The sequence below is a fragment of the Agelaius tricolor genome, unplaced genomic scaffold (assembly GCF_023055355.1).
Source record: "Agelaius tricolor isolate 1412-34295 unplaced genomic scaffold, bAgeTri1.0.p SCAF_25, whole genome shotgun sequence".
In the NCBI taxonomy this organism is placed as follows: Eukaryota; Metazoa; Chordata; class Aves; order Passeriformes; family Icteridae; genus Agelaius; species Agelaius tricolor.
In genome coordinates, this window is record NW_027269285.1 from 1716006 (window position 1) to 1725224 (window position 9219).

A 9219-nucleotide genomic window follows, 5' to 3' on the forward strand; every position below is an offset into this window, starting at 1 on the left:
CATTCCCAGGCTGCTCCCTTCCCCTGCCACCAGCCTGGCCTTTGCAGAGGGAAAGGTGTCCCCTGTCCCAGAGCCATTCCAGCCTCCAAAACATCACTGGGACCCAGCAGTGAACTGAGGGGAAAGAGATTTCTCCAGTTGGATTGGGTGGAAAGGGATTTCTCCAGCTGTTGGATTGGGTGGAAAGGGATTTCTCCAGTGGTGGGGACACCCTGAGCACAAAAGGGAACCGTGGGGCAGGAGCTGAGCTGCTCTCCCAGCCAGAGCTGCCCAGGGTGGATTTTGGGAGATGGAAGATTTTGGGGTTCTCCCCTGGCTGAGATAAGGCAGGGCTGGTGCCGAACTCACCCTGTGAATGAAGGAGGACAAATATTTTGCCACTGTGCTTAGAGACACTTTGATTATTGAGAAATCATTCTGGAAGGGCAATTAGTAAATTTTAAAATCAATTTGGTAAATAAGCCTCTGAAAGGAATCCATGACAAGCAGCAGGGAGGGAAGAATTGACTTTCAAATTACACACACATACACTTTATTCATATCTAAATATCAAAGAGACTCTATGTACAAACAGAAGTAATCAGGAAACGTGTTTTGATCATGCTGATGTACACAAAAAATGACAATTAATGTCCCCCTTTATGATATAAAGCTGGGAGTTTTTTACAGTTACATTATTATAGTCAAGCTTAGGGCTAAAAATAATGAAAGACTATAAAAACTACATTTTAACATTTAAAAATATCCAGGAAATTAACTGGAGAAGCAGGCAATGATCCAATTAATGGATTGCATTTATTAGATCAGGGGCAAATGGCACAGCACAAAGCTCCAGCACCAAAGGTGGGAGAGTGCAGAGGTCCCCGTGCTCCTCAGAGCCTCAGGATGGGGCTGGGGCAGGAGGACAAAGCATCAGCTCCATCCAAAAGTCACTGCAGGTGGGGAAAATGGGGCTAAAACTTACCAGAGAGGGAAATGGGATCAGCGGGAACAGCAGAGCCATCCAGAGTGGGATTCAGTGCCCTCACAAGCAGCACAGTCTGAGCTGCAGCCCGAGTTATGCACTCAAATCCTAAAATTCAAGCTCAAGCAACTCCCCAAAAGCCTTGTGTGATGCCCCAGTGCCAAAGCAAGGTGCTCCATGGCACCAGCACAGGGTTCTCCAGCTCCCTGTGGGTTTGGGTCACACGGCCCTGGTTGTGTGATGGTGTCACTTCAGAGGGATTGGGGATTTGTCCTTTTCCTCAGACACCCTCCTCTCCATCCCAGCCACAGAAGGGAGCCCTGGACACCTTTCAGGAGCTCCATGCCCTGTCCCACACACCTGGAGTGTCCCCAGTGCCACCAGGGACACCCAGGGAACACCCCCACACCCACAGAGCAGGGTTTACAGACTTCATTTAGCTCCAAGGAAAGTCCTAATTAGTCACTCCGAGTGATTTACTTATTCATTTGGAAGTGGGGAGGGGGCAGACTGAACGGAATTGTTTGAAATGATCCCTAAAGGGCACTGTAAATTAAGTGTTAATAAGGAATCCTATGCAAAGGGCCACGGTAGCTAAATAAAATAATTAAGGTGCTAAGTGATAACATTCTTTTGGCTCTCAATAATTTAGCCAGCCTGGTTTTTCAAGCAGGACAGCTGCAAATGAAGCCACCCCAGTGGCACCAGCAGGACAGGGGTCCTGGGGCACCTCAGCCTCCAGCAGGATCAGCCCAGCTTGGAAAGGAAACTTCCCCAGAAGGAAACGAGCTCCAGATGCCTCTTCCCACCTGAAGGACTAATCACACTCTGGATTTACATGACACAAAATGGATTCATTTGAGTCTACAACCAATCTTTACAAAAGCTTTATTTCCACGGGCTCCATTTCCCCCCGCCCCACTCCAGATGTTTGCCAGCCCTTGGCAGGGCTGCACACCTGGTTTACAACAAATACAGAAAATCCAGCCCCAGAGGTTCCCAGGCACAGCTGGCACTCAGCAGTGCTGCCCAGGGGGAGGGCACAGGGCTCTTTCACCCACAGCCCAAAGTGTCCCCAGAGTTCAAGTGATGCACAAAGTCCCCAGTGCACAGGTGCTGGCAGCCATCCCTGGGTGTGCTCCTGCCAAAAGTGGCTGCTCCCAGACCTGAGTCCCTTCCCACAGCTGCTCCTCCCAGGTGTTACCTACGACACCAGGGGTCTGGTGGCTTCTGCAGCAGCCAAAATGCAGCTCAGGTCTCTGGGGCTCTCCCTGGAAGTCACAGTGATGGTGGAGACCCTGGGAAGAGCATTTCCATATCCACACTGAGCAGCTTCCCCCACCACATAAAGAGGATTTCAATCTCCATGCCTCCGTTTCTGGCTGCAGATGGAGTGCAGGAGGATACCTGTAGGAAAACAAATATAAATAAATATTAAGGGATTTTATTTTTTTTTTCCAAACCACAAGAAAATCATTCAGTGGCCTGGATGTTAAATGCAGAAGCTGTGGGTTTGGTGCCTGGTGCCCAGACCTGCTCTCACCTGCAGCCACAGAGACGTTGAGGGAGTCGATGCCGGGGTGCAGCGCCCTGCCCGGGGGGATGGCCAACATCTGCTGGCACTGCAGCTGGGTCTGCAGGGAAAGGCCCTGCCCTTCACTGCCTGAGGACACAACACACACACTGCTCAGCCCAGCCCAGCCCTGCCACCTCCCTGCCCCTCCCCAGGGCACTTCCCGGGGGTGCTGTGTCTCTGTGACACTCTCGCCAGGCTCAGCAGCTCCCACACAGCAAGGGAGCCCCTGCACCTTCCTCTCTGCCCTCCCAGTCTAGCCCCACATTTCACAGAGAAAAGCAAGGGACAATTCTTCCCAAGAATGTTGCTGGGTTTCACAATCTCTGAACAACAGAGAAAGAAAACATAATTCTTATCATTTTCTGTGCCTGTGTTTGTGCCAAGGCAGAATGCAATGTGGGGATTGTTTACCCACAGTGATGGGGTTTTGGTTCCTTGGCCTGTCAGGGCCAGGTGTGTGTGTGTGTCAGGACTGTCACTGACAGTCACGAGATCAGTGCAGTGTGTGCAGGGTTGAGTGCTTGGCAGATTCACTTTTAGATGTATAGAATAATATAGTGCAATAAAGTAATTAATTAGCCTTCTGATATCAATGCACTCCTCCTCCTCATTCCTCCTTTGTCTGGCCCTTCTCAGTGCAGCCACATCCCTGGATCTGCTCCCCAGCACCTGAGGAGGTTCTGAGGACTCTCCACACAACACATCTGCACAGAGATCCCATGGGGAGCAGAGTGCCAGGAGAGAGCTCCCTGTGGGCCCTGGGACAAGGCAGCCAAGGGGCCAAGGCCAGCTCTGCCCCAGCAAACCCCACATCCCCACTGCCAGGGACAGCAAACCCCACATCCCCAATGACAGGGACAGCAAACCCCACATCCCCACTGCCAGGGACAGCAAACCCCACATCCCCACTGCCAGGGACAGCAAACCCCACATCCCCACTGCCAGGGACAGCAAACCCCACATCCCCACTGCCAGGGACAGCAAACCCCACATCCCCAATGACAGGGACAGCAAACCCCACATCCCCACTGCCAGTGACAGGAAATCCCATATCCCAATTGCCAGGGACAGCAATCCCCACATCCCCAATGACAGGGACAGCAAATCCCACATCCCTACTGCCAGGACAGCTCCAGCCTTCCCAGCACACACATGCACACCCCCAAGGGCTGGGTGCAACTTGTGCATGCAGACAGTTTAACCAGAGGCTTCAATTGATTAGTTGTTAAACCAGGCAGCAGCCCTGATATGTTTGGGCTGATACACTGGTGAAACAGAGTTGAAATCTATCCCAGGTCATTAGTAGTTGTTTGACTCACACTGTCACAAAGGGAAATGGAAAGGGAGAGGCTTTAAACAATGCTGTGTGCAGACAGGTGAAAATGCAGAGGGCTCTGGACCTCCCAGCCCGCCTGGCTCCCCAAAGAATTCTTTATTCTTGCTATTTAGAGCAGCACAGGCAGCTCCAGGGCTGCAAGGATGGCCAGCTCATCCCAAACACCTCTGGCAAACAGGCCCAGCATGTGGCACCTTCCAACAGCCATGCCCTGAGCTGGCTGAGCCCCACACCAGCGTGGGGTGGCACTGCCAGGGCCCCCTGATCCCCCTGACCACACAGGGATGGGAAGTGCCATCACTCCCAGGTGTTTTTTTCCCTCATGTTTTATGGGCTGCACTTTGGGTAAGAGGAGGATGCTCTGGGTAAAGCATCCTGCATCACCTTCCCAGATGGAATCAGTCATGGCCAAAGGGAAGCCCCAGCCCCATCCTGAGCAATCCTTCCCTCCTGCTGTAGCAGCCAGCAGTGCACACAAGGCCTGGGGGACTCATCCAGGGTCACAGGGTGACACCAGCAATGAAAGCCAGGCCTGCCATGGCCCTGCCTGTCTCCTCACCACTACTCCAGGGATGCTCAGAAAAGCCAGAAATAGAATCCTGGAAAGGTTTTACACCTTACAGTGGCATTTGCCTCCTGAGCCTCTCAAACCACACTCCCACAGGACTTTCCAACTGGGACAGCAGCAATGGCTCCTGGAGAAATCCTCTCCTGCCCCTGATAAGGGTCTTACAATTCCCAATAAAGGCACCGATTTTGCCTCCAGCTTTTACCAAGCTTTTTATGGCCCTGGCTGCTTAAAATAATTAGGAGAGATAAATTCAGGGCAAAAAGACTTGCACAGTGTGACACAAGGGAGGGAGTATTGACTGAATCAGATTAAATCCTCCTTTAGACTGGTGAACAAAACACTTCCCACTTCAGATCTTTAACTTGCACCTCTCAGCTTCGTCCCTCACTGATGGAGCTCAAAGACCAGAGCTTGGAGAAATGACAAAACACACTTCCTGCCCCATTTACAATTAACACCACTCACAATTACAGTTCCCAGTGCAGGAAATTCAGATCCAGCAGCAGAAAAATATACAAAATTAACATCTCCATAAAACCAGCAGCTCTGTGAAGAGCCTTAAACCCCGAGCTAAAGACTGAAGGTCTAAGAAGAACAAATTACCCAGAAACTCTTCTTACTCAGCCATCTGAGTGCTCCCAATCTGTTCCTGTGTGCACCAGGCTCCCAGGCTGAGCTGTCTGTCGCCTCCAGCAATGACTCCAGTGCAGACAACATTAAGCTGGACTGTCCAAATCACTCTCTGCCAAGCCAGTGAGGATGCCAGGAGGGGGAACTGCAGCCTGCAAATGCTTAACTTACAAGACAATCTGTGTGGTGCCAGGGAGCTCAATCCCAGGCTGAATTATCTCTGCTGCTCCCTGCAGCTGCAGGAATGCTCCATATTCACATCCAGGACGTTTCTCCCAACCAGCCCAGCATCAGGCGACCGTAATGTTCAATTTTCTTTTCAGCCAAGAGTTAGTGCTCAGCAGAGAGTTGAAATCATTACTGCTGCAAGGTCCGGGAGCTCTCCTCATGCATCTACCAATCAGCCTCCAATCTCCCCTGACAAAAGGATATTTGGACCTTTTCCTGGAGAAATCTCTCATAACTCAAGGTAACGACGCTGCTGCCGCTCCCAGCCCCTGCGTGTCTGCGGGTGCTGTCGCCGTTTGTGGGATGCATTTCTTTGTGGGCAATCAGCAGAGCTGCCAGCCTCCCTGCTCCCCCTGGAACACAGCTCCACACATCTTGTAGAGATGCCAGATTTGCAGCGCTGTCTTGTCAGTGTTTCCAGGAGTTCAATAAACATTTTAATTAAAGGAATATCCTCCGAGCCAAGGCAGCCCCAGCACGGGGCAGGATGACAGCCCCTCCCTGGCTCCTGGCCAGCAGGACTCTGCTTCCAAGGGTGAAAGCTCCAGCCAGCTCCTGTGCCAGGTGACAGGGAGTGGGGGACATGGCACGGCCACACACAGGTGCCTGGAGCTGCATTCCTGGGGGAGTTTCTTTCTCCAGCTGCCACAAAGCTGCTACTTCACCTTCTGGGAGGCTGCCCAAGCCCAGACTGTGCCTACAAAAGGTGAGAGAGTGGGCAGAATTCCCTGCAGGAATTGCCCAGCTCAGTGCTTAGGGAAGTGGCAGCCACTGCAGATTCCTCTGCTCCTGCTCCACAGCCAGCACCTCCTGCCCCCTCCCAGGTGTGCCCCAACTGCTCTCAGGGGTGGCTGCAAAGCCCAGCTTTGTATCCAGACCATGCCCAGCTTTGCATCCAGACCATGCCCAGCTTTGCATCCAGACCATGCCCAGCAACAGCCCCTGGTGGCTCTTCTCAGACCAGACATTCCTGGTTTTTAAGGGGAAATGTGGCACAGCTCTCCATGAGCACGAAGAGCAAACACCTCCAGGGCTCTCCCTCAGCTTGGGGTTCAGAAAATCCACACCTGAGGCTCCAGCACAGATCAAAACACAGAACACAAAGCAAACACCACCCTGTGACTGCCCTGGCACCAAAAGTGCCCCCCAGACCCTCCTCAGCTGCTGAGCTCTGAGTGCATCCACAGACTGCTCCTGCTGGGAGCTCCCTCAGCTCCCCCTGTTCCTCCCAGTCCCTGCTTCATTCACAGCCACACCATTCCAGGATTCCCTCTCAGCTTTTCTTTTCCAGACCTGGAACAAGCCCTGGAGTGAAGCATCCCCCCCAGCTCTGGGAATGGCTGTACCTATCACTACAATGAGGGGTTTGTCCCACCGGAATTCTGAGCAGCTGATGACAGGAACACCTTCCACATCCTCGGGCCTGCTGGCTGTTCCCACCACTTCCCAGCCTTCTGCACTTTTAGCCTAGAAAAGGAAAGAAATCAAGAATTGCCAAATACTCAAGCTTAAAAAAAACCTCATGTGTGCAAGCACTCTTATTTTTTACATTTTCAGTTAAGCTGTCTAGGGGTATTTTTTGGCATGCCTTCAGTTTTTACCTGCAAAGGGCTCCCTCTCACACCTCACTGCATAGGGAGAAAAGATTCCCAGCAGCTCCCCAGCCCTGGCTCCTCCTCTATTCCCTGCTCCAAAGGCTGCCCAATGCTGCCATCGTGTGCCTGGGCCCCGGGATGCTGCTCTGCCACGCACCCCGAGCAGAAGGGACACAAACCCCGGCATCCCCAGAGCTGCAGGATTACCCTGGTACCTCCAAGCTCCCAGAAAAAGCAGCCACCCTCTCCCCCTACCCGATGGAGTGGGGCTGGGGGTGTCCCAGCACAGACACTGCATGTCATACCCACAGTGTTTCAGTTTTCCTGAAAAAAAGGGGAAAAAAAAAATTGAAACGGCTCACTGTACCTTCAGAAAGCCCTGCAGATCATCTGTGCTGTACACATCGAAGACCTCCATGGCTCCAGCACTGGCTTTGCTCACTATGGGAGTCAAGGGGCAGCTGCAAGGGGAAAAGAACGGAAAAGTGTCACACGAGAGGAAGTGCAGGTGAATTTTTTAGATCCCACTCACTATAGGGATATGTTTTCCTATGGAGAATAGGAGGGCTCAGGGATTAACCCAGGAAACAGGTCACAGAGGGACAACAGAAACACAAAATGGGTTAAGCAAGGAGAGTCAGGGAGAGCCTGGAATCCCACAGCCTGCCTGCCGAGCAGCAGCATCCCAAATCCTGCTCTAGAGATCAGCCCCAGAAATCCCCCTAAACAACAGCTGAGTGATGCAGGCTGCAAACACGTCTGGGAGGAAAAGGGGGCTGGAGGAGCCCCTACTTTCTGTGGCCCATGCCTGTTTCTGTGGCCCATACCTGTTTGTGTGTCTCGTACCTGTTTCCATGGCTTGTACCTGTTGCTGTGGGTTGTTACCTGTTGCTGTGTCTCGTTACCTGTTTCTGTGGCTCATTATCTGTTCCTGTGTCTCATTACCTGTTTCTGTGGCTCGTTACCTGTTTCTGTGGCTGGTTATCTGTTTCTGTGGCCCGTACCTGTTTGTTTCTGTGGCCCATACCTGTTTCTGTGGCCCATTACCTGTTTCTGTGGCCCATTACCTGTTTCTGTGACCCGTTACCTGTTCCTGTGGCCCGTACCTGTTGCTGTGGGTCGCCACCACTCTGTCCACCCCCAGGAAGTACGCGGAGCGCAGCAGGGCCCCCAGGTTCATGGGATCCTGGATGTGCTCCAGCACCAGCCACAGCAGCTGCCGGTCCCCGCTCTCTCCGTGCCCCGGCCGCGGCTCCTCAGCGTCCCGCAGGCTCCTGAAGGGCAGCGGGGCGGCCTCCAGACACACTCCTTGGTGGGGCCGGCCCCGGCACAGCGTGTCCAGCGCCCGGCCCGGGACGTGCAGCACGGGCACCCCGCGGGCCGCGGCCTGCAGAGCGAGCTCGGCCCTCAGGGGCCGCCCGGGGCCGTCGCGCTGCTCCTTCAGGAACAGCCGGAACAGCGCCCTGCGCGCCCGGGCCAGCGCCAGCCAGCACGGGGCCACCCCGAACACGATCTCCGAGCCTTTGGTCCTCTCCAGGGCCGGCGCCTTTCGCTCCAGCCCCTTCCCCGTGCGGGCCCGGGGCGAGTCCTGCTGTGCCCGCCACAGCTCCCGCCCGGTGCGCGACCCCCGCACGGCCCCCGAAGCCTCCGGGGGATCGCGGTCTCGGAGCGCTCCTTGCTCAGCCCCGCGGCTGGAGCGGAACCGGAGCCCGGCCCGGCACAGCCGCAGGGCCCGCGGGCACAGGAGGGGCAGCAGCGCCCGCTCCATGGCGTGGGGGGAAACAGCCAGCCCCGCTCCGCAGCCCGGGCACGGACGGGGCTCGAGGGGATCCCGGCGGGGCACCGGAGCACCGGGCACGCGCACGGAGCACCGGACACGCGCACGGAGCCGCGGGCACGCGCGCGGGCCCCGCTCCGCTTCCGGCGGCCCCGGCACGCCCCGCGCGGCAGCGCCCCCTGGCGGCCGGCGGGGATAACGGGAACGGAGCATCCCTGAGCAACGGGAACCGCAGTGAGCCCGGACAGACCCTGGGAATGGGAACGGAGCATCCCAGAGCCCCCGGGCACATCCCGGGTACCCGGACAGACCCCAGGAACAGGGAACCCCAGTGACACCGGGAACAGGGAACCGCAGTGACCCCGGGTACCGGGAACAGCCCAGGAACGGAGCACCCCAGAGCTGTCCCCAGGAAGACCCCCACAGGTCACCCCCAACACAACTGGATGCTGTCCAGCTCTGGAAAGAAATTCTGTTTTTCTCCATAAAGACCCCAAAGGGAAGGATTCTGTTTGGATCGTTCCCCAGACAAAACTCTGGGT

The 9219-nt window shown here is 54.9% G+C and overlaps 1 protein-coding gene across 7 annotated transcripts; it reads right to left on the reverse strand.

Moving 5' to 3' along the window:
• Window positions 1-1835: 1835 nt before the first annotated feature.
• MRM1 (mitochondrial rRNA methyltransferase 1) lies at window positions 1836-8835 on the reverse strand. 7 transcript variants are annotated; one of them, XM_071448171.1, is made up of 5 exons: window positions 8007-8831; window positions 7268-7361; window positions 6652-6772; window positions 2508-2627; window positions 1836-2371 (listed from the first exon to the last, which is right to left on the reverse strand). In XM_071448171.1, the coding sequence occupies exons 1-5, from the start codon at window positions 8666-8668 to the stop codon at window positions 2322-2324; spliced, it is 1047 nt and encodes a 348-aa protein (XP_071304272.1). In that variant the 5' UTR covers window positions 8669-8831; the 3' UTR covers window positions 1836-2321. The 7 variants fall into 7 exon arrangements, 4 of the variants coding, with proteins under 4 accessions (XP_071304272.1, XP_071304273.1, XP_071304274.1 ...); XR_011682439.1 differs by having other exon boundaries at window positions 2344-2371; window positions 6681-6772; window positions 8007-8835; XR_011682438.1 differs by lacking the exon at window positions 1836-2371 and adding an exon at window positions 5068-6002 and having other exon boundaries at window positions 8007-8835.
• Between the last annotated feature and the right edge of the window lie 384 nt (window positions 8836-9219).